Source organism: Chrysemys picta, chromosome 2, assembly GCF_011386835.1.
Source record: "Chrysemys picta bellii isolate R12L10 chromosome 2, ASM1138683v2, whole genome shotgun sequence".
NCBI classification, from domain to species: Eukaryota; Metazoa; Chordata; order Testudines; family Emydidae; genus Chrysemys; species Chrysemys picta.
The window spans coordinates 91,922,951-91,948,714 of NC_088792.1; the positions used below are offsets into that span (position 1 = coordinate 91,922,951).

A 25,764-nucleotide genomic window follows, 5' to 3' on the forward strand; every position below is an offset into this window, starting at 1 on the left:
TCAAGATGCCATCAGTAACACTGGTTGCAGAATTAATCGGCACTCAATAACCTTTTGTTTTGTAATGGGTGGGTCCAGGTCTCAGCAGAGTAATTATACTTCTGATGCATTCCTTGATGAAGACTCTTGCCTTACATAAATAACTACCAAACACTGATTCTAGGAAATTCCAGATACCTACAATTCCCATTGACTTCTGTGGAAAATATGCACCTACCAGAACTGGCCTGTGTGACCAAAATAAACATTCCTGTTTGGAAAAAACAGAACTCTGTGTGTGTGTGTGTGTGTGTGTGTGTGTATCATATAAGTATGCTCATTTTTTTGTTCCAAAAGTGATTTTGAGTATGTACATTTAGAAGTAGTGTGGGCTGGCTCTGAAAATCAGAACCTTTTAGGTGTCTTAAGTTGGGCAACCAAAAATTAAAGCACTCAAAATCCACTAGTCCTTTTTCAAAGGACTAAAGGCAGTGCTTAATTTGTAATGAAAGAGATGCTGGGGATCAGGCAATTTGTTTACTTTCATAACTGACGCAGCAAGACTAGAGGTGCCGGGGCTATGAACTGCCAAGACTAGAGGTGCCGGGGCTTGGCCCTGACAAGCCCCGGCAGAAATGAAGTACAGACTAGAGGTGACATGCAGGAAAACCAAGCAGTTAACCTTTGACACATCTTCCTACGTGAATATGATATACAGAAACCATAACAAAGTCTCTTTACTTAGAAATTATTTGGAACAAATCTTGTTGGTATTACTCATGGAGGGTGAAGTCTATGAATTTCTCAGAATATTATAAAAACACTTCTCGAGTCGAGCTTTGCCCTTGCCAACTGTGAATGTGAAATTTAATGGCAGTGTGTTAAATGCATGACCTTGATGAAGAGAATATTTATTCTTAGGTGTTGTTTCTTTTTTACAATGTGCTTCCATTAATAACTTTTTTTTAAAAGCAGGGTTCCGCTTTACTGTAGATTGGTTTATTGGAACAGGGTTAGAATTTGGTCAGCCAGAAAAGAGTTCACAAAAAAGGCCATAAATGAAAAGAAAATTTTGATCAACTTTTAAACAAATATTATACCAGATGCTATGCTTTCGGCCTTTGCCAATGCCTCTTTGATCTTTGCTCTGCCAGTCATTTCCCCCTCTTCTACTGCTTTGAATATGGAGGTTTTGTGAAACCTGTTTTTTTGCTTATCTTTTGGGTGAAGCCTTTGTGTTGCCAAGAAACAAGGAGCCGGGGAAAAAAACAACTGACTATCCAGTAATGGGCCTTGTATTGGATTGATGGACTCTTTTCTAGAGGCTATTTGATCAAATGAAAATTTGTGTACTACAGCTATATTAGTGGCAGTAAGGGACAATGGGGCTAAAGCTTGCTTGCAGTAGAGTGACCAGACAGCAAGTGTGAAAAATTGGGACAGGTGGTGGGCGGGTAATAGGAGCCTATATAAGAAAAAGATCCAAAAATCAGGACTGTCCCTATAAAATTGGGACATCTGGTCATCCTAGCTTGCAGTCATGAAGAAATAAGGGACGTAGAAAGGCCTCTATTGTAAGTGAAGGAGAGGGTTCCTTGCTTTGTTACTTTATGCATGTTTATACAGAAGGTAAAGAAGACATTATCTGAAACAATGAGCAGATGGAAAAATTGATAAACTTGAAGGTAGTTTAGAAATTAGAGAGAAACCATAGTAGAATCTAGGGAGACTGTAGAATCTCAGTTTGCAAAGACAAAGATTCTAATTTTTCCCTCATTGTAAAAATGGTTATTAGAAATAACATCCAGGTGAAGAAGAAATATTAAAATGTGGAAATTACTTGGAGATTTTGGAAAAAGTTCTAAGAACCTATACTTTCACAAATTTCCTAAGAGTCTGAGTGAAGCTTCTCAGAAGAACTCTTAAAGACATTTACCTGATGTCTTAGGAATTGTTCAAAGAAATTTCCCTCTCTAAGCAAAGGTTTATTTTTTAATCCTATACATTGAGAGTGAAACCATGTGTGGATCTGGATGAGGATTGCGTTGCAAAGATGATGGAGGCTGTCCCAGCTGCTTTCTATATTACTAAGACATCTAGCTCAGAACAGACCTCAAGGGGTATTCTCCTTGTAACCTTTGCCCTATCTAATTATAGAGATTGGGGTTTGAAACTGAGATTGTCAATGTAGACATATATTATTTTATGGTAATAAAATCTTTATAATCCCAGATGTTTCAGATCTCGTGAAGCTACATGTTTGCAATTCCTCATCTATAAGTAGAAGATTTAGACTTAAAAGCTGTTCTTTCCTTTGGTTTCTCTGTAAATGCTGGGTGGAATAGTGTATATGTATAATACATGATGGTGTGGTATAAAGATTTCATTGGCATGTGTTTGAGGGTTGCAACACACCAAGACCACCCTGTTTCCTTAGGAATTTAAGCCTTTCAGTGATGCAAAACCAGTTTGCATATTGTGCATTTCAGAACAGAGTAATTTTGGGACAAAGAAGAAAACATTCTTGTGGCAGGTAGATTTTTAAAAAGCTCCTTCTTAAAACTCTTCAGAGATTTGGCATGTTAAAAGTAGTTCCAGGGAGGCAGATTCATTTATTTATTCATTGAATTCTTTTCTATTCTAGATATTTATTTAGATTTTTAAAACATATGAAGGTGTGCATCCCTTGGACCGAACTCACAATTATATCGGAAGAGGCTGCCTTGCCTCATTGACAAATAAAACATCAAACAATAAGACCATTTCACTGTAAGCAATGGTAATCAAGCTGCTCCAAGATTCAACTCACCCTACTCCCCAAATCCTGGGAAGTAGATGAACCTGGCTGTCTGCCTGAAAATTTTACAAATGTGGGTTATTTTGAGACAAGTTTTAGAGCAGATTCCAAAGTGGAACATCCCTCATGTAGAAAGCCAAGCCAACAGCTCCTTTTCATTTCTATTGATGGGCTCAAACTCAAGTAATCAGATGATGTCATTTGGGGCAGTATAGCCCAGGGTGTGAGGCTGTAATTCGGATGACCACCTCCCAGACTATTTAGGGTCTATAAGTTAAAACCAGCACCTTGATTTCTCAAACCGAAATGTATTGATGTTAGTGCTTATCCCAGAGTATTGATCTGAAACGCCACGTAGTAAGTGGGACACTTCATTTTGCACTAGCTTTAGTTTTCAAGTGGTCTCAAAATGTACCTCATTACAATAGTGGTAATCTTGAAGACAAAGCAATAGATAACTGTGGCAAGATCTGTCTCTGAAAGGAAAAAAAAAAACCCTGTTCATTAAGTGCAAATAAAAGAAAGTGATCTTGTCCATGGCTACTATCGGGACATCAATGGGCAACTATTTGGGATCTAATAAGATACTCAAATTGTGCACTGGTTACAAATGGCTGTCACTCTCTCACTTATGGGTGTTGATAGATTTGTCATCTCTTCCAGTTGCTTCCTCCAACCCACCAACATTAGTTGCATCTAATCTAGGCTAAGTCATAGCCCTCATCCAAGCCCCAAGCTCATATAGACTCAGAGTTATTCATTACACAATACTAGCCTGGTACGATATGATAGCGGCATAGTGCTGGGTGTCATAGAAAATACATCTCAGCTCATCTTTCCTCACTTTCCCCTTTCACCAGTCTCAAAAACAATTGAACGGGAACAGTGAAAAACAGATCCCTTTAGTGCCGCCCTAGTGGGTGAAGTGGTCAAATGTGCATAACGGTGCTGCATTTATCTCCTTGCTGTCATGTGTGTGTGTGTGGATGTATGTATGTATAAAATAGCATAAGGTAAAGGAGACTCAACCATGAGATTTAGGTAAAGGAACTGGATGTGACCCTGTTCATACTATATGATTAATGTCTACGATGCTGTTAGGATATCTCCATTTATTTATATTTATCTCCTACAACTGGAAGGGACCTTGAAAGGTCATCGAGTCCAGCCCCCTGCCTTCACTAGCAGGACCAAGTACTGATTTTGCCCCAGATCCCTAGGTGCCCCCCTCAAGGATTGAACTCACAACCCTGGGTTTAGCAGGCCAATGCTCAAACCACTGAGCTATCCTGTTGCTGTCCTGTAACCAATCTTAGAGCCTATTGGGGCAGTTCTCACCATTTGGGATTAATTTCACTCTACTTTTTATGAGCTGAGCTTTTTCCCTTAGTGTAGCTAACTGGGTATCTGCATCATTACTTGGCTTTGGTTAATATAGTGTTTGGACTTGAATGTCCTTGGGGTTCTCCATTTTATTTGGAAATGTACACTTTAAAATCTAGAACAAAAGCAACCAACACTTTTTGTTTGAAATAATTTATATTTATTGTTTCCTAAAATTCACTATATGGTCAGTTCCATGTTCACCTGAAAACATCTAGGGAACACCCCCATCTGTACTGCCAGTGTTGCACATTAAAAATAGTTTTCCTTCACCAAAGGCTAACAGCTGGTTGGATTTGTTTCCAGGCTGAAGATACATTGTATAGTATTTTTCCTTTTCACATAGTGAACTTTAATAGGTTGAGCTATCCTAGCTTTCCTTTGTAAATTAATTATGTTTTAATACTAATTATACTTTGCACTTCTATAGGGCCTTTCATGAAAACATCACAAAGCACTTTACAAAATTAAGTCTCACAACATCTCTGTTAAGTAGGTATCGTCTCTTTGCAGATGAGTAAACATACGAAGAAAGAGGTTAAGGGCCTGATTTTGAAGAAGTGCTGTACATTGATTTAAATGGTGGCTGCAGATGGTCGTCACCTCTGAAAAGCAACCCTTTGTAGGCAATATGTAATGTCGGTAGCTGAGATTAAAATGTGTCTTGGAAGTTGTGGCTCAAACCCCACTTTTAGCCATCAGACAATGCTTATTTCCTTTAAATTCAATCTACATATAGCATTGAAAATCTGTTTCTGGTGCATAAAATTACACTGAAATGATAGGAAATTATCTTGAAGAAAGCGATAGTAAGTTGCATAGATAGAGCCCTTAGGATTCTACACCTTTGTAATCTATATTTCAAACAAATATTAGTTATTTTTCTCACATTTCTGCAAGGTAATGCCATGCATAGATTTGTAGAAAATGGACAGTAGTGTCTGTAATGACAAAACACATCTAATATTAGTAAAATTCCATTTACTAGTGTCAGGTTTTCCTCTCAGGTTCTGCTTCTAGTTTTTTCCACTGACTACTGAAGAGGATAAAAATATCATTGTAGTTTACAGGAAAAGGAGCTGATATATAAAGCGAGCATACACCTAATTTTCTTTTCAGGGTCTGTGTAGTCCAGTATTTTACACTGGTGTTAAAAATGACATCACCCAATCAATCACATGCTAGAGCATCTACATTATTGGTATAATGCTGAACTAGCCCATACTATGCATACAACCCCACCTAATAAAATAAAAACGTGGCAATTTTTTTCATATAGAAATAACTGACATATTAAATTACAGTGTTCAAAGAAATAAAATAAATGTAATACTTTTGATTATGAGCCCTACAAGGATTTTGGTCAAACAGTGATTAACATCATGTGTGGTATAATCCTCGATGTTTGCAGTAGGTTAGGGACTATTGTATTACATTAGATTATGGGAATCAACCTGGGGAGTGTCTTATTGTAGAATATGCATTAAACAGAATCCTCTCTACACCAACCAAATTTATTGATTAACCCCATTGCCACATGGATTTTAAATTACCTGGACAAATGATAACTTATTTAATACTTTCTGTGACTTATGTTTATGGAAGACAAAGTTCACCAGGTCCTTCTAAAGAAAAACAAGAATGTGCCAAATGTAATTTTAGTGTGGAGTGTTAAGAATGGTAAAATTATATCTAACAAAAGTTTGTGATTTTTGCAGATAATAGCTCTAGCAGATGCGGCAGAGGAAAACCAGGCCAATATGTTCCAGGCATTCACAAAGTTGAAAAGTGCCACCCAGCTGGTGATTATGCTGATTAGTCTGTGGCAGAAACTCAGTACTGACCAAGTTGCTATTCTGGAAGCTACTTTTTTGCCATTAATGCAGGATACCCAAGAGCTGGTAAGGATCTGTGAGATTTACTGAAAATCTGGAATTGTGGAAAAGTACGAACTGATCAATTAACTTGGTTTTCCCAATGTGTTCTGCAAATGGCTGTTCCTTTTAATGGAATGTAATATTTCCCTTCCCACTATACTGTATTGAAAAAACTTTATTTAGAAGGATTGTTTTAAGATTTGGTTGAGTCTACTTTAAATCCATTCTTCCTCATCAGCTGCGGGGAAGCCTTCCATTTGTACATCTCAAGGTTTTCATGCTACCAATTAACTTTCAAGTTAACCAGTCCTTGCTTGTCAATCCAAATGGAAATACTTAATAAATCTAAGCTGTATATACATCTGTTTAAATGCTGATAGCAATTGTGATAATAGTTTTGTAGTTTGTTGTCGTTTGAATGAGTTGTAATAGGCTTATCTACATTGTGGATTTGCTGCAGTTATAGTCATCAGTGTTTAGCCACCAGTGTAGCTGCACTGGAGCAAACCCCTACTGTAAACAGGCAAAGTTGCTGTATATTATGATTTACCCTGGTTTTAAGCTTGGGGTAAGCACCACTTGTACAAATTGCAGCTTTTTTAGACTGCATCAGCTACATCATTGGCTGTTACTAAGGCAAATCCTCAACCTAAACAAGGCCCTAGATTAAAATAGCACATCCTTAAAAACACACTTGGGAAATGGCATCTTGTTTTAAAAGACCTACTAAAAATCATGTTTGAAAATATTGACTATATAGACCATATTGCTTGCATAGTGTAGTCTATATTTCTGTTAATTTTTCCTTTGAGCCTTTGCCTGAAAACAATCTTTGTAGTAACTTCCACAGCAGTCAATTATGACATCACAGACAGGATTTAGGATTATGATTTCATGTAGAGAATAAACAGGATAAGGTGAACTCTTGAAAAGAATGTCATAAAGAAAGCGTTATTAGTGACAAATGGAGAAGAAGAGCAGATGAATTTTCAAGGAACAAAGATTCTGTTAATGGTAATATTCAATATCTTATTAATAAAGCACAGGAAAAATATTTCCTCTTACAAGCTAATAATTATAAGTGCTTTACATTTTCAAAGCCTTTCACCAGTATCTGATTATTCCTCATAGCACCCTAAAAGATAGGTAAATAGATGAAAAGACTGAAAACATGGATGTTAAGTATCTTTTTCAAGGCCACATAGAGCCTTAAACAATTGTGTCTTGAGGCCTGTTTGTGATTCATTACTCTGTGTCAGCAACTTTTGTCAGGTTTGACATACTCACTACACCGCTTACACTGGCGCCGTGATATTTATTTAAAAGGTGATGTAATATATTGTTTGAACTGGTGGTCATTACTGCCACTGTGAAATGTTTGTTACTGTTCTACAGGTAAATTATGGATATTCTCTGATAATATGTCCTGTAAACAGACAAAAGTGGCAAAACCCTCCTGCAATTTTGTAATGGGGTTAGGTGTACTGGGTACATTGCTGAGTCAGAGCTGCTTAACCCATTGACAGCACGGATTGGTATGCTGGTGGGCAGTGTTCTGATCTGAGAACCACAGCAGCCGAGCTTTTTGAGGCACTAAGGGTTACAGAGCAGGCAGTGACATAACCCATCACTGTCGTGTTCTGGATTGCACCCCAGAACGTGACAATATTATCCTGTGCTTTATTAATAAGAAAAATATATGGCACAATTTGTTTATATAATAGATATGAGTTACAAGACACAATCTTATTGAACAGTAAAATTCTCACATCCTGTCCATACTGTGAATACATCATCCGTGTGCAGATCTCTACCGTATTCTGTACTTGTTTAATGTGTATAACTATCTGAGTGTTCTATGGTGGTGTGTAAACATACAGACCATGCACTAGAGAAGCACATTGCCATTAAGAAATCCATCCTACAGTTTGAAGAGAAGTTTGACACACATCTCTTTTTGAAATGCACACAGTATTGTACAACTCCTGTCAGAATTGAATGAGGAAATATATGTAATGAAAACAAAATGGAAAACTAAAAAAAAAAAAAATCTAAAAATCCATTTTAATATTCAATTGCATACTCTTAATTCACAATCACGTTATAAATAGCTGTGCTGATCTATTACAATGTAAACTTAATCCAGGTTTCATTACATATCCAAAATTTTGGGTTGGTCAGTAGCCATTTTAGAAAGTTTGGGCTAAGTTCCAAATGCACCTAGGAATACCCATTGTTTCAACTAGAAAACAAGTGAAACATGGTGTTTCACATGGTTTTTACCCCAAACTTGGGGAAACAGTGGGTATTTGGGCTTTGGTGTTTGGGCTTACTGAAATCTGAAACTTAAAGTGAAAAAGTCAGGGGTGTAAATTCACATGAACTAAATCAGCAAAAGGTTCATTTGAGTCCCCTGAAAGTGGAAACTATCACTTTGTTTTAAAAGACCTACTAAAAATCATGTTTGAAAATATTGACTATATAGACCATATTGCTTGCATAGTGTAGTCTATATTTCTGTTAATTTTTTGCATGGCTCACTTTTATTGTTCCATTAGGGCTTATACTACTGTATTGCTTTGACAGATTTTCTGGTACAACATGGGAAAATCTGTTACATATCTTAAAATAAAAGATACCACTTTCATATCTATCTCGATGTGGTTTTGATATAGTAGTTCACAATTTTCCATGTTAAGATGCAAGACCTCACATATAAATGTTGTGGGGATGTGAATCCTGCAGAGAGGCTGGGATGACAAATGTAAACCTGAAATAATGGGTTGGAAATTTAAAAGAAGCCTTTACCCAACTATTGAAATACATCCCATATTGTAGTTATTATGGTACCGCAAAAATCTGAATGTAATTTAAAGAGAAGTTTAGATGGGGGGAGGGAAGCTTCTGACATACCAATGGTATTTACAGACAGAAGCTCCCAGCTAGTGTTCAGGTTTCCCCACAAGCAATTGAGTGGAATGTGGTGAAAGAAAGTACTCTGAAGAATTTTTATTTACTCTTCAAACAATTCTGCACAATGGTTTGTTGTATTTTTATTTGGGTGGAATGTGTTAGAAGATAGTTTGGATACAATATACCTCTCTAGAATATTTTCTGATTCATGAACATTAAACTCAGAAAGTGCTTTTTTAATAAAAGTAAATGTTTAGAACATACTGTTACTGTAAAAAAAATGTTCTTCTAACCATAACGTCAACATTATTCTCATACATGCCATTCCATTTAGAAGAGATTGCTTCTTGTTTTCTGGACCTGCCAGGCACTTCATTTAGACACTTAGCATAAAAGTAATTCAGTGTTTTGAGTTCCCATTAGTAGTAAATAGCTTCTCAGACTAGTAAACAGTTCCTGCTGTAGACTATATCATGGTTTACATACTCTTAATGAAGTAAAGTCTGGTTTTGCCACCTACAAAGATATGTCAAAATAAAAAGAATAGTGCATTCTTTCAAAATAAATTTCCTGAAAACAAAGGTTGTGCTTTTTCCTTGTGTTTTGGTAACCAGAGGGTCATAGAATCATAGAATATCATGGTTGGAAGGGACCTCAGGAGGTCATCTAGTCCAACCCCCTGCTCAAAGCAGGACCAATCCCCAACTAAATCATCCCAGCCAGGGCTTTGTCAAGCCTGCCCTTAAAAACCTCTAAGGAAGGAGATTCCACCACCTCCCCAGGTAACCCATTCCAGTGCTTCAAACGTTTTTCCTAATATCCAACCTAAACCTCCCCCACTGCAACTTGAGACCATTACTCCTTGTTCTGTCATCTGGTACCACCGAGAACAGTCTAGATCCATCCTCTTTGGAACCCCCTTTCAGGTAGTTGAAAGCAGCTATCAAATCCCCCCTCATTCTTCTGCAGACTAAATAATCCCAGTTTCCTCAGCCTCTCTTCATAAGTCATGTGCTCCAGCCCCCTAATCATTTTTGTTGCCCTCCGCTGGACTCTTTCCAAATTTTCCACATCTTTCTCGTAGTGTGGGGCCCAAAACTGGACACAGTACTCCAGATGAGGCCTCACCAATGTCGAATATTGGGGAGTGATCACGTCCCTCGATCTGCTGGCAATGCCCCTACTTATACAGCCCAAAATGCCGTTAGCCTTCTTGGCAACAAGGGCACACTGTTGACTCATATCCAGCTTCTCGTCCACTGTAACCCCTAGGTCCTTTTCTGCAGAACTGCTCCCTAGCCATTTGGTCCCCAGTCTGTAGCAGTGCATGGGATTCTTCTGTCCTAAGTGCAGGACTCTGCACTTGTCCTTGTTGAACCTTGTCAGATTTCTTTTGGCCCAATCCTCTAATTTGTCTAGGTTTCTCTGTATCCTATCTCTACCTTCCAGCGTATCTACCACTCCTCCCAGTTTAGTGTCATCTGCAAACTTGCTGAGGGTACATGCCATCCTCCAGATCATTAATGAAGATATTGAATAAAACCGGCCCCAGGACTGGTCCTGATCTCTGAAAATACCTCTCTTTTCCCCTTCTCAATCCCTAGGTGCTGTGGGCAGGTCTATATTACCACATAAGTCGATCTAAATTACGTCACTCAGGGGTGTGAAAAAGGCCCCCCTGAGCGACGCAAGTTTCATGCTGTACACACCAGCGCTATGTCAGCGGGAGACAATCTCCTGCCGACATAGCTTACATTCTCTCCAAGGTGGAGTAATTATGCTGATAGGAGAACTCTCTCCCATCGGCATAGTGCGTCTTCACCAAACGTGCTACAGCGGTGTAGCTGCATTGGTGAAGCAGCGCCGATGTAGCACTGTAGCATTGACTTTCCCTGTATCATGGCTATCATTATACTTTTAGCTAACTTTATATACTAATACTAAAACTCCAGCCAAGGAGGGCTAAGTGAGATTCTCTTGGACATCTTAGTTGAGTGGAAGGGTCACTCTCGTTTGATACTAGTAAAGCAAAACTTTTCTCTGTGATTGCTTCTTTTATTCCATACAACTCCTGACATCTGCTTAGTCCAAGGAGCATAACATCAGGAACTGAACCAAATTAAATGAGTTGGCACTAGAATGAGGCTATAAGGCTGTCTTTGCAAGATTCATGTTAAAAATTCAGTGTTATTTGACTTGATAAATTTGCTGGTTTTATCTGACAGAAAACAAACAGTGTTGATCTTTCTCCCATTGAAGCTGATGGCAAAACTCAATAGAGGGAAATCCTGGTCTCATTGAAATCAACGGCAATTTTGCCACTGACTTCAATAGGAGTGGGATTGAGCCCATATTCAAGATATTGTGGAAGAATGTATATGCAATTCAGAGTGCGTCAGTTAAAGTAGAGCTCTATGGCACATCCTATTATTCTTTAATTTATATAATCCATGCTATTTTTACTCGTAGAAGTTAAAATGTATTTTTTTAAACTGTGTTTTGGGTGGTTTTGGAGGAAAAAATTCTACGAGAATAGTATTTTTTGATGTCTTGAGGTAATAAACATTTGTGGGTTTTTTTAATAGAACTGATGAATATTTTGCAGGGCTATCTCTTTTATTATTAGCTTACTAAAGAGGAGAACAAGAATATGGATTAGAGAGGTGAGAAAAATAAAAAAAGAAAGCCCCTTCAGAGTTATTCCACTGATTTTTTTTTTTTTTGACTTGCTTAAACTGATCTGGAGAGAGAGAGATTCTAAACATGTTGAGTTTGTGATAGAGCATATGTTTACAATAGGAAATCCTTTTGGGAGGGAAGGGAATTTATCCAGGCTAATTTAAAAGGTTCAAAGGGTTCATACAGTGCAGGATAGTTGTGATATTATGGATGTATGGTGTCTGGATTGAGTGATGACTCAGATGTCTTATCACTACAGTTATTAAAATCCTCTTTGTTTATAAAATTACAAAGGAAAAAATTCTGTCACTATTAACTGCTTAATTTTATGACTGATAGAGGACCCTCATAAATATAATGGTCTATGGGAACCTAATCAAAGAATAAATATTTTTATGGTTCCCATGATGTTACCAAATAATGTCATAATAGGAATTTCACTGCACAAAACCACCCCTTCTCTATTATAGTCAAATTTGTGATGTTATAGTTAACATTCGCTAGGAGATGCCTTTTTGCTATCTGCTTTTGTTTTTACATTTGATATTATAGCTACCAGCTAAGTTGTTTCCATACTCAACTTTTAATTAATCTCATATTACAGTTTTAATTTGGGGAAAGAGTAGGTAAAGTAGAAGGTAGGGAAGGTAGAAATAGTTATTTTTAAAATAGTTGACTATGTTATGGAATGCTGTAAACTTGAGTTAATGATCTTACTGAATTACAGAGAGAATATGGACACAGTATATGCTAAAGCAGAATAACATGAGGAAAACATGGTGGCAAAAGAAATTATTAAATGCCAAATAGTCCTATTGAAATTAATGTCAAGCGAAGTTAGAACAGAATTTCGGTGTAAGTGGGAAGAAAGAGAATAGGATCACTAATTTGACAAGAAAGCATGATAGAGGCTTTTTGTTTGTTGCAAATTTTTGTTTCTTTAACACAAAGAGCTCCACTTTGTGTAAGGGGATCCCTTCCTGACTGAAAGTTGTCAAGATTAAATATATGTTGTCAGTGAATTAATTTTGATATGTATAATTCTCTCAAGGCTCATGGTATCAGAGGGGTAGCCGTGTTAGTCTGAATCTGTAAAAAGCAACAGAGGGTCCTGTGGCACCTTTAAGACTAACAGAAGTATTGGGAGCATAAGCTTTTGTGGGTAAGAACCTCACTTCTTCAACATTTCTTGACTCCTTCAGCCAATGTTTGCTATTGTTAAAAACTTGTGGAGAATGATTTAAGCTTTTTGGACAGCAATGTTCTTTGCATAACCCATATATTTTTAACCTATCAGGAATCATAGCTTTGCTGTTTTCACTAATTAGCATATATATGTACAGTCCAGACTCTCGAGATCAGTTGAACTGTAGTAAATCCGGACTAAGTCCCAGGGATGTCTCCACCCAATTTATATCTTCTATAACAACTTTTTAGAGTGGAGGTACCAAAGCTGTCATGCATAGTGTAGTGAGATAGTCTTTTCCCTTCCTGATTTTTTGCACCATTCAGTTTCTATCAACTCCTCTTTAGTCCTAGATATTTTAAATTGCATTTCTTTTGTCCATAAGCCTATAGAGATTACTTTTTGTGGTTTTTGCAAATATTTTTCCAGCACTCCTAAGATATATAACTAGGCAGTGGCAGTTGGTAATATGGGGTTAATTGGGCAGTGACCCAACAATTACATACCCCAGATGCTGGAATTGCTGTCAGAGCAAAGTTACTGTAGTCTTTAACATCTTTCTTGGAAGTCTTTTCTTCTTCCATTGATGGGAGCTTATTCAGGGCTCTACATAATTGTTGGCATAAAAGACACTCTAACCTGTCTCTTTTTATTTCTTGTAATGTTTCATATTTGCAGTGTTCAGCAAGACTATGAACTGCAGTAATAAAAACATCCTGGCTCCTCTTATTAAATTTGGTCCTTTCATATATAATAATCTATCTGTGTATGAAATGGGCATCCAAAGCCTCTTTCACTTTAGTTTATTCTTTCTTTTCCTCATCGGTTTGGTACATAGGCTATCAGCAGCAACCTCACCCTTGGCAAATATCGGGGAATTTATCTGGTATTCTTGTGCTTTGCCTGTTAAACCCAAAGCCACCTGGAATTGCTCAGCTCTCCGGATCCAGCAAGGTCAGCTGCAGGAGTTGCCAAAATTAAATTTCTATTACAGAGCCATGGGCTCCATTGCTGCACTGATACTGGGCTCTGTCTGCTTCATGGAGCAGCTTTCACAGATCTCCTCCCTGATTTTCCATTCCACTTGCTCCCCACTCTGGTGGTCTCTTTGCTTTCCCAAATTCCTTCTTTAAAAAGAGGGATTCACTTACTTCTGACACCATGTTAGAGTAAGGACATAAACACAAAAAGCCATGCCTTAAGCACTAGCTACTGAACTTCTTGACTGAGAAGTTCCTACATATATTAAGCTTCCCCTCCAAGACACCATGTTTTTCTTTGGTAACTATGGTGAACCAGGCACTCTAACCACTCCACACTGTGTATTTCATGTATATATGTGGCAGGAGCTCCATAGAGGGGGAACTTCAGCACTTATTTTGAGCACTATCTGCAAATGTCAATAAATATCTGTAAATCATTCTCTTTCTACAATTAATTTGCTTCATGAGAAAATGGTACACAACAGAGGTTTGCATAACCCATATTTTTTTAACCTACCAGGAATCGTAGGCAAACATACCAAGTCAAATCAAGCACTGAATTCACTCTGATTCTTAACTATGAATTTCATGGACACAGTTGAAAAGGACAAATTCTCTGCAGGGCAAGGAAGGAAGGATTAGTAGAACCCGTGAAATCCTGTGGTGACTTAACCTGTATTACAATACATTTTCACCTGCTGCTTCCTGCCCCGAAGGGTTTACAAACAATCCTTACCCTCTTTGGCTATCTCCTCTGGTATTTTCCAATCTATTCATCATTCATCTGCTATTCGTGCTGTGGTTGGTGGGGGAAAAAAGTATATTTTCCCCCCAGAAGTCTTCTTGGTTTTGCCTGCTTGCTATAAAATAATAATAATAATAAATAAATAAAAAAGTTTGCAGGCATCAAATTAATTTGGTATTGTCACAGGGTGCCTATGACAGGGTTGATTAAAGTAGGTCCAGTTCCCTGTGCCGGAGCAGATGCTCCTGTTTGGCCAAATAAGAGGGTGGGCCAATATCTGGCTTATAAAAGGTCAGGAAGAGACCCAGAGAGACAAACCTGGTGAATCAGAGCTGCCTGAGTAGGCATCAGGCAGGTGAAAGCTATTAGGGGAGTGTAGAAAGTCCAGGTAGGAAGCAGAAGGTGTTTCCCGGGGGAAGGCTGAAAGCAAGGGGAACAAGAGGGTTTCACTGGCTGACTTCTTCAAGCTAGAGCTTGGGCCAGAGGGCTTCAAAGGGTTGAAGGTAGGAGTAGCAGCAGAGGGCGATGACTGCTGGCTGTAAGTTGGAATGCTGGAGCCAAGGGTTAGAAAAAGCTGAAGACAGGGGAGCAGCAGCAGCAGCAGAGAGGGGCTTACCTGCTGACGTCTCCATGCTAGAGAGCTGGAACCAGGGGAACAGTAAGTGGGCAGAGGGGAGTGAGGGATGCTCACCTGGTTAAGATGGCCTCCCAGCAGAGAGGCTGTGGTGGTTCCTGCTATGAAGAGTAGGGTTGCACTCCACTCTTGAAGGGTTGGGTGGTTGTCTTGGCAGAGAGACAGAAGAGTTCTAATGCCAGGGCTGTCCTGAAAGCTGGAGCATGGTGAGAGATGCTGGGGCTGTACATTGCATGTACTATTTGGGCTATGCTGGGGAAATTCTGAACGGTGGTTGTGGGGCTCTTTTTATGACTTACATGCATCGGCCTTTTGTAATAAATTAACCCCACAAGGGCCATTTGTACTAAGAAAAGCTGGATTGTTTGGGTGTGGGGGCGGACTCTGTAAGGGGAAACTGAGGCAAGTGCACCTGTCATGCTGCGGCCTGTCAAGGGGGATCATTCCAGGCAGGACCACCCTATGTCAGATATATATGTTCATAGTTTTACAAATGTTATTACCAAAAGGGACCGTTATGATCATGCAGTTTGAGCTCCTGTGTAACATAGGCCATAGAATTACACCAAGTGGTGCCTGCATCAAGCCCATAACTTCTGGTTGAGTTAGAGCATAACTTTTAGACAGACATCCAGTTTTGATTTAAAGACTTCAAGTGATGGAGAATCCACCACATCTCTAGGAAAGATGTTCCAATGGCTCATTACCCCTCACTAAAAATAAAAGCACCTTATTTCTAGTCTGATATTTGTCTGGCTTCAGGGTTCAGCCATTGGATCTTATGTCTTTGTCTGCTAGGTTAAACAGCCCTCAACTATCAGAAATCTTCTCTCTGTGTATTTACTTAATAACTGTGATCAAGTTACTTCAATCTTCTCCTTGTTAAGCTAATTAGATTAATCTTCTTTAGTGTCTGATTGCACCTAAAGTGTAGTAACTGCTGAATGTGCAATGCACTGTGGCATTTCACAACAATTTTCATCTAGACTGCTTAGTGATATCACTGATGAACAAAAATTCTCTTTCCCAATATGTGCTTCAAAAGATCTTCATGCGTTTGCAGTCCATGACATAATCCCTTTCATTTCTATTGATTTCATTTCTTTCAAAGTAGTCAGAATAATGTCAATGGAGAATCCTGTGGATATTTTTTCTTGACTGAAAGATCTGTAGACCCAAGGTAGCATGATTTTTTTATAGTATATTGCACTGCTGTTTTAAATGAACACTGGTTAAAATTAATATTAAAAACACCCAACAAATTTCCTTACCTATGTAATTAGTAACACTTTTAAAATAATTAAAACTGAAGGTACTTTAAAACATAACTTTACTCTTCACTTTTTGCATGCAGTTAGTTTACTTTTTTGCATTACATTCATCGCGGACAATGAAAACAGACTAGTCAGTTTTTCTTTCTGGCTGTCTCACACTAGCAAAGTGCTGCAGTACTTTAATTGCAAATAATACCATGGAATGTTAACATCTAAATAAAATTGGGCATCTTTGGCTTTGTTTGAGAAAATAAGATGGAAACATTCTCAACAATCTTGTGAAATTTTGTTTCATGTCTGTTAATACACCATGGCTAAGTAGGTGCTCTCTTTCAAGAACCAAAGGCAGTAAGATCTGTTTCCAGAAGGCCATATTAGCACTCAGTCACCAAGGCAACTGTCTTCAAATGGTCTTCCCTTAAAGGCAGGAATGATTAAGGCAGCAATAGGCTACTGTTTCTTTTGTAGGGCAAATGGCAGGGATTCTTAGCCATTGCTTTAAACCCTCCTTTGGTTATTCTCTCCTCTTTTTAGGGACAGATTTTTTTTCCACAACAAATGTTTATCTAGTAACATGTATCTATCATGCATCCCAGTGCACAAAGACAGTGTTGTCTGCCAATGAGGCCAAGGAAGAAGCCAGATGCTCCCCCCATCTCAACCTTGCTCCAGGAGATCAGGCAAACATTTTTGTTTGTTAAATGATCCCTGAGATCATAGACAAAATTACTATCACTTGTTTTCAACAAAGTGCTGCCATTTTTACAGATATGATGTGAAATTCCTTGTCTTCTGGTCAATGGAAAACATCTTTCTTAATTTTATAAATTAATAATGATGTTAGTTCTCCCTCAAGTGTCTGTACAATTGGCAAGGAGATTGCTGTACATCAGACAACATCAACAGCCCCAGCAAGACAAAAATTCAAGGGACTTGACTCAGCAAATAAAAGTAAGAAAACTGAAGCAGTCCTTGATTGCCTGTAAGGATTCCTTGACTTTGTAAAATAATCCCTTCAGTGTTCTTCGTGTGACCTGTTGAGTGTACTGTCCTCTTTGTACTCTCACCCTTGCCCAAGTCAAATAACTGAGATGCTGCCAGGACCATGGTATGACCTATTTCAATAATTCTGGACTGGATCTTTCAACAAAATGAGATTTTGATATACACAGAGTCTAGGCTTTCTACCCAGGAGGTGAAGCAGCAGATTAAATTTAGAAAGGGGCATAGGAGAGCCCCTGGCTACCCTTTAAGCTCCTGCGTGGCAAGAAACAAAGAAAAAGGAATCTAAATGTAGCAAAACCCACAAAACTAAGAAGTCCAAGTAACGACACAAGACCAGTTTGGCATTCTCTTTCACCTTCTCAACCGAGGAGGGCGAGACTATCAGAATCAGAACCAGGAGAGTCAGACACTGAGACAGTTTAAAACTATGGCTAAAAGGGCTATAGGGGATCTGGGAATCCAAACATATACTTACAGAGGATTAAACTGCCAACAGGTAAATGCTTCTCTGAACTCAAAGGGAGAAATAGGGATTCCCTGTGGCAGTGGAAAACGCCATGAAATAGAAATGGGAGCAACCCATTAAATCCAGATGTCTGAGTAGGCAGTGTTCCAAGTTTCACAGGTCCCAGAAACAGAGAAACTCATACATCATGCTTCCTTAAGTAGATGTTGTAGTGATGGTCCAATAAAGAATATTATCATAATAGAAGGGAAGTGATTCCCTAAGGACACCACTGCCATGAAAATAAAAGCTGTCCTGAGATGCATTGTGAGGCCTCAGGAGATCTTTTCAAGCATCCATTTCCTTCAGTTGTTTCACCAGAGTAAATATATCATGGCCCAACAGCTGTTCTCCATGTCAGGAAAATCTCACCGAGCATCACTGAACTTGTGGCCTCATTTGTGGCAGGCACACTGCTGGATGTATTAAGTTCTGCAGCAAGATCCAGAGCTACCAGCATGTATGCATGCAGACCGCTTTGACAGTGGCTGCAGAAGCCAAGCAGCACCTTACTTTAGCCAAATTTACCAGTGTAAGGCTTTGGGGGGGGGGGGGGGGGGGAGGGAGATAGATGAGGTGTTAGCTGATTCCAGTGCAAGGAAGCAAAACAATATAGCTTGCAAGACAGCTACAAAGAAGTTCACCGCACACAGATTATGCAATGAATACAACAGCTCCCTTTTGTCCATCACAATTCCGTTATCAAAAAAAAGGACCAAGGATACTAGAGAGGCAGTCCTAGATCAGGGCATTAAGAGAGCGAAAAGTCAATCAAAATACATCCATAAAGCTTCCTCTAATCCTAAATCCATACAGTGACTGGCCAATGAATCGCAGTAGACAGATACTCTGGATATGGAGTAGTCTGTCATGATTTCAGTCAGGATGGACGCATACTATTGCAGTTATTACCAAAGGCATGCAAGGAACTTACTTAGAACTCTGCAAGGAGATACCTATAATTATCAGTATTGAAAGACCCACCTCTGTATCTCTCATACATTCACATGCACACCAGCCACTCAAAAATCTTAATCACGATTCAGTATTTGCTAGAAATAGGCCCACAAAAGCATTTCCTCCAACTGGTCTTTAGGAAGTACTAAATAAATATTCTTCATGCTCCAGCAGAAATTAGGAAATATGAAAACAGTCATGGACCTATAAGAACAGAGCAAATACATGCCCTATCTCAGATACCTGAAATCACTTTTGACATTCATAACTAACTTAATAGCCTGGATCAACCTTAAAAGAAAAAGTCTACCTCCATGTACCACTCAGGTGGAGACATGAATGTTTTATAAAGATTGATTACAACTGGGACTAATTGTTCTCATTCTAGACTGTTTGCATGGCTAGAATAGACCATCCTATTCAAAAGGCAGGCCACGTAATAATTTAGCCACAGTTATCCAAGAACATTCAGATAGCTGTGCAAGGATCCATAAAATTACTATCTAGACTGGACCTGATACATCAGGTTCCAATTTGTCATTCAGTCCCTTAATCCTTGAACAGATCACTGAAAGGGAGAGGAGAATAGAAGTATAAACCTACTCTAGAAATGTGACTAACACAGTCCTCATCTAGAAAAAGATCTGCTGCATTATAGAGAGCATATTCTCTAATTTGGTTACCATTCATTATATTGGTGCACAGACCACAGCACTAGCCAGAGAAAACCTACAATCTCTAATATCCATTTGTTTCTAGAAGTGGGACTTTCTGCAGGACCGTGTACCAGATATTTAATAGTTAAAGTAGCAGCTATCAACTTCATGATAAAGGCTTTATGGTACTACATGCTATCTAGCCATCCTCATATTATTCGAGTTCTAAAAAATACCTACAGTTTGCACACTTCAGAAATTATCTGATGAACTTAGTGAACTGATTTCCTCTAGAACTTAAAGCTAGTTGTACATACCCCTTTTTGAGCTTACAAGGTTTTTCCATCAAGATCACTAAAGTATTCCCATAAGGTATTGTTTTCCCATCAAAACCACTTTTTCGATTGGCAAAAAATAGCAACACTTGTTTAGGAGTTAGGGGCACAGTCAATGGATGGCTAGTACTGATCTTGTATGAGAGTAAGGTGGATTTAAGAATGCCACTCTGCTTCCAAGCCAAATTGATGCTCATCTTTCTGCACATTCTCAAGAGAGACTCTGGCACAAACTGGATGTAAAAAGAGCACCCAAAATATATATCAGCTGACTAGAGCCCTTCAAAAAATATCTGTCTCACTTCTCGTGTCCTTACAACTGAGATCAACGAATACAGTGGACCACAAGTTGCTCCTTAGAGGAGGAAAATACCAGAGCAAAGATACTGATAAAAAGTAAAGAACACTCCCCAGGAAAGAGTCAGTCATATGCATTGATATGCTATGTATGCTCCCCTGGATGAGAGACGTAGCGCTGCCATAGGCATTCATACACATTTTACCAAGCAGTATGAATTCATATTTATCAGCTTCAGGAGATTGTTCTTCACGCTGTGGTAGAAAAGGAGTGTTTTCCTGTTGGACAGATCATGGTTCCATTCCCTTTCTAATCTAAGACTAACTGCTGATTATATCCCAGTTGTGTAGAATTGACAAGCATATTTCTGATAGAGAAAGAAAAGTGTGACCTTACTTACACATTAATCCCACACCACCCAGAATTTTACTGTTGGAATCAGATTCCTTGAAATAGTATGAAAATAGTTACTCTTGAAGATTAGTTTACTTAATAGCTCTGCAGAGAACTCATGTGATTTAAGCAGTGTCTTATACCAATTCTGAGTATATTCTGGAAGGAGGGCATTAGGGGAATTCTGACTGCCTGTAGTTCAGACTAGGCCTTTTTTTTTTTTTTTGGTAATGATCATTTGTTCACCAGTTCTTAATGTGTCCTTCCTTAAGTCTCCTCTGCCATGATGCTTACAAAAAACTTCACAGTGGTTAGGTAGTTGGTAAATTGTTACCACTGATTTTTCATGATAACCTGTATCGTCTTATTACTACTGTATACTTTCCTGTCGTCTTGTAGTATTCACTTCTTGCCTCTTGTCTTATACTTAAAGTGCAAGCTCTTTGGGGAAGGGATCATCTCTTTGTTATGTGTTTTCAGAGTGAGGCACTAATCCATGACTGGGCTAGGTGCTACAGCAATACACGTAATTGACGATAATAAGTTAAGATTTCAGATCTGATTGTCTGAAAAGAAAATGTTGTCCCAATTTTCAGGTGTAGTTTTTCTCTCAGGTATAAATGAAAATGAAATAATTTTGCTGCTATGTTTGTTTAAAGAAATTTATCTGCAACCTTCTTGCTCTGTTTTGGACTATTGTGACAGGGTTTTCCCTTCTTTTTCTCTTGATTTTAGTTTGTCCTAGATGACTAGGTTTATCCTCACTTTAATATAATTGATAATGCCACTATCAACACCTATTGAGACTGAGAGTCAGAATTTAAACTAAGTAATAGTCTATTATTCAAATTCAAGTACAAATTCTAATAGCTAAATGGTATTATGGATAATGGCCATCTGGTATGACATCTAGATCTGATCATAGAGTAGAACTAGTGTAGCTTTCTGCTAGTGCTGCCTTTTTTTGCTATTGAGTGTGATCTGTAATTGTGTCCATGAATATGCTTTGTTCCTTCCCCCCCTTTAAACTATCAGAGATTATCCTGGTGGAACTGGAAAGCACCTACACTTGGGCCATTCAATTGTATCCACATCAAGACCTGGAGTCTGATACATGTACAGTGGAAAGACTTAAAGAATTCTGTTGGTATGAAAGATTCTATCAGTTCCAGAGATATCCCTTATCTTTAAAATGGGGAATCCCATTAGACCTCGTAAAATCTTTGAAATTGGTAGAACTTTTTAAGTGTGCCCACTGTATGTATATGGACTTGTTTTGAGGAAAACCCACATTTTACCACTGCAAAGAGGAAAATCCAAAATCAATATAACCTTCGGGCCAATTGACTCTCAAAATAAAAGCTTTTTGTGCTGAAAAATAAAGTTTGATTATACTTATCTTAACATGCCTACCAACTTTATTGCTCATAAAATTCTACAGCAATTTTTTCAAATCCAGCTATATTATTTCTAACTTTGTTTTCTAATTTCAGCATTTATTGTATTTTATTCCCATTTCCTGCATTATTTTTGTGGTTTACATTATTGACAAGCATATGGTTTATGTTGAGATTTTGGTCTTTATTTGCATTCTCTAACTAAAAAAAATCAGCTTGGGGGAGGGGGATGCATATACATATATAACAGCCAAACTTTTAAACAAAGTGTTGATGTAGTTCTTGAGTGATAGAGATACAGTATATTGTATTTTTAATAGGTATGTTATACAGTGAACTGAATAATTTGTCCATATTATAGACTTGATTGTGAATAAGCCTTTGGTACTGATAATCTGGTGGGCAAACATTTGTGCTTGAAGAGTTAAGACCGTTCCCAAAGACATGGTATCCTGTCTGTGCATTTTGTCTCAGCAGACTTTCAGGAGACAGCATTCACTTCTCAACAACAAACAAAATAATCTTCTGTTTGTATTCTTCTTTCAGTGTTACCCTATCACAAGAGTAGGGGTATGCAGAACAATGTGGCTTTTTCTTCCAGAGTAAACCAGAAGCTCATTTGTCTTCATTTCTAATTTTCGGCTCTTAAAACGTCGCTGCTATAATCTGCGAGCTAAATAATGACTTTTCTTCGCTTGGCATTTACATGTTTACTTTCTGTTGCATTATGTTCCACTTTTATCTAGTTAGAAAGGAGATTCAAGGAAGCCTTTTAATCAATTTAGTATTGAATTGTACAATGCTTAGTTCTATTGACTTGTCAAATAGTTTTCATGCTATATTAAAAACCCCACAAAATGCAGTGAAGAGCAAACAGTTTTCATTCAAACAGGAAATCCTTGCTATTATTTTCAGTGAGGAAAAACTGTAACAGTTGGCCAAAATTGAGTCACCTTGGCTATTACCTATGTTAAAATATAGCAAAAATAACCACAGTTAATATTTTAAACTGATATTTACTGTAATAAAGTCTGATTTTTGGACCTGATCTGGTTGTAAATTATGAATACAAATGATTGTCCTTTAAGACTGGTCATCGGTTATGTGTTGCATTTTTATTTAAAAAAATAATTAAACTAGCCAAAGTTTCTAGCTTCACAGCACAAAAAATAAAAATGCATTTTCCGTGGTTTTAGCTTTGGACAACCTGTGAATCTCCTGTGCTTCCCTGCCATGGAGTCTGAACTGGGGGCCAAAAGATTTTCTGCACGCTTTCCGTAGGTCAAAGTCTCCAAATGGAGAGCTAACATGCTTCATGCACACACCTTTATTGTACTTATGGAACGCTTTCTTCATCTGAGAGAGGTCTAATGACCAGGTCTACTATTATCATGTCCATCGATGTTCAGCAAAGCACTTAAGCACATATTTAAGTCCCAATTAACTCTGAAGCTCAAAGTGTATGAAGTTATATAGGTGCAGTGCTCAAGTGTTTTGCTGAACTGAGGCCTCTAGCATCAGCGCTGTTGATGATAGCTCCTTCCTATAAAGAAAATAATACTGGGTTTAAAAATTAGAAATTTAGGATGTGGCTCTGTAAATGGGCCTTAGGAGTTTCTGGCTCAAAGGAAAGAGGGAACTACAAAACTGGGGCATACCTGAGGATGGGAATTTCATTTTATTATTGCTTATCTCTCTTGAAATAACTAAATAAATATACGGTTGTTGTTCTTTTAAAATGTATCCTTTGCTTTGTGTGGTGCCCAAATGTCTGAGGCTTGGGGCTGACCTAAACGTCATCTGGCATCCCTCTCATTCACATTCAACGTTTTGAATATTGCCTCTTTAGGCCCATATCACCAGATGCTTGTGCCCTTATGAAAAGTTCTTATGAATCTGGGAGTGGCAAGTGTAATCCTGATGGATAAATGAGGGTGGCTCAAACTATGAACCGAAAGCGTATGCAGTAGTAGGATTCTCACATAATGATGCATGTCTGAAGGGTTTAATGATATATTTTTATGGGTAAGGTGTATGTTCCAGACCAAGAAAACTTTGGGTGCAATTAACTTTCAAAATTTCAAATAATTTCTATGGTCAAAGAAGATGAATTGTGCACTTTAAACTGAATAATACAATGCATTGTGCCAGGCATTCTAAAATAATCTTCATTCACAACTAGGGCAAATACCTCTTTTTTCCATTCTTTCAACCACTAAATTAGCTAGGTAAAATTAGGGTAAAATTTTCAAAAGTGCCTACATCTCATTTTCAAAAATAATTTAAGCGCAGATTTTTAAAGCTATTTAGTCTTTGTGGCACTCAGCATTGCAACACCTAAAAGACTTTTGAAAACAGGACTTAGCTTCTTAAATCACTTAGACAACTTTGAAAACTTTATCTTGAGTGTATAACCATTTTGGTGACCTTCTGTATACGAGTGTGTGTAGCATTTAGTCAAAACAGAGCCTTTGGGATTTTTGTAGGGTTAAGCTTTATTACTTTTGTTCCATTGATATCAACAGAGTTTAAAGCGCCTTAATGTCTTTTGGTTGTACTTATTTTAGACTTGCATATATTGTTTCGTTTAAAAACTTGGAAATGAAAACTTGTCTTAAAAGTAAATTTCTACATATTTTGCATCATTACAATTTTTGCCTTTCAGGAGCAAAAATCTAGCCAACACCTGAAGTATTTTATAGATGTGCATTCAGTGTCATGATTTGTGTCCTTTCAGTGTGGGGATTTAGTGCAAAGTGCTTAATAGTATATGTATGTTCACAAAACTGGACGCTTGTATGGCTTGCGCTCCAGGTACCACTTAATGAAATAAAAGGAAGCAGGGCTGGCTCCAGGCACCAGCCCACCAAGCTTGTGCTTGGGGCGGCACCTGGAGGGGGGCGGCGCGGTGCGGTGATTGGGCTCCGGCCGCCGGGGAGAGTGGAGCCCCGGCCGGGGCTTGCCGCCCTCCCCCCGGCGCTCTGGCCGCCAGGGAGAGCGGAGCCCCGGCCGCCGGGGAGAGCGGAGCCCCGGCCGCCGGGGAGAGCGGAGCCCCGGCCACCGGGGAGAGCGGAGCCCCGGCCGGGCACTCCGCCCTCCTCCAAGGGCTCCGGCTGCCCTCCCCCCGGCCGCCGGGGAGAGCGGAGCCCCAGCCGGGGCTCGCCGCCCTCCCCTATCACGCTGGGGTGAGGGGGCGGCCGGAGGCTTTTTTGCCTGGGGCGGCAAAAAAGCCAGATCCGGCCCTGAAAGGAAGTATTGTAATTTCTGGGAGATTTATAGCTATCTCTTGTAATCTGCTGTATCAACCTGATTGTCCACCATTAAAATTTTTCTTTAAGATTGTCTTGTATCCTGTGCCCGAAAGTCTTTGGTTTGAGCAACTGCTATTTTAAATGATCAATGAAAACACACTCTGTCTCTAAAGGAGATCATTAGTAACTGTGGGCTGAGCTTGGCTGTGTCGATGCTGATTAGGATAGTCTGAATGGTGTTAATAAAGTTGAAACCTTTAGATCCAATGTGGAGCACTGGTAAAAACAAATAGTTAAATACAGCATTAAATAGTATGGGATGGGTGGTTTATTGTTACTGTTTATTTATGGTTGTCTGCATAAACTCAGCTGAAACTCTTAGATCCAGTTAGCCACTTTTTTGATAACCACCTTTAAGATTAGCAATTAAAAGCAATACATATAGGTTCTTTTAATTTTCATGTTAAATGTATGTAGTCTGGATAGTAAATAAAGTATCTTTATTAGGAGGCTTTTT

The 25,764-nt window shown here is 38.6% G+C and overlaps 1 protein-coding gene across 10 annotated transcripts in view; it reads left to right on the forward strand.

Annotated features, from left to right (window-relative positions):
• Positions 1-25,764, forward strand: part of BBS9 (Bardet-Biedl syndrome 9) — a 484,737-nt gene that overhangs the window by 250,466 nt on the left and 208,507 nt on the right. For 9 of the 10 annotated variants that reach the window (XM_065583753.1, XM_065583754.1, XM_065583755.1 and 6 more), the window contains one exon: positions 5,878-6,060. The exons of the other annotated variant lie outside the window; for it this stretch is intronic. In XM_065583753.1, the coding sequence (XP_065439825.1) occupies positions 5,878-6,060 (183 nt within the window). The remainder of the gene's footprint in view (positions 1-5,877; positions 6,061-25,764) is intronic. 10 annotated transcript variants of the gene reach the window in all.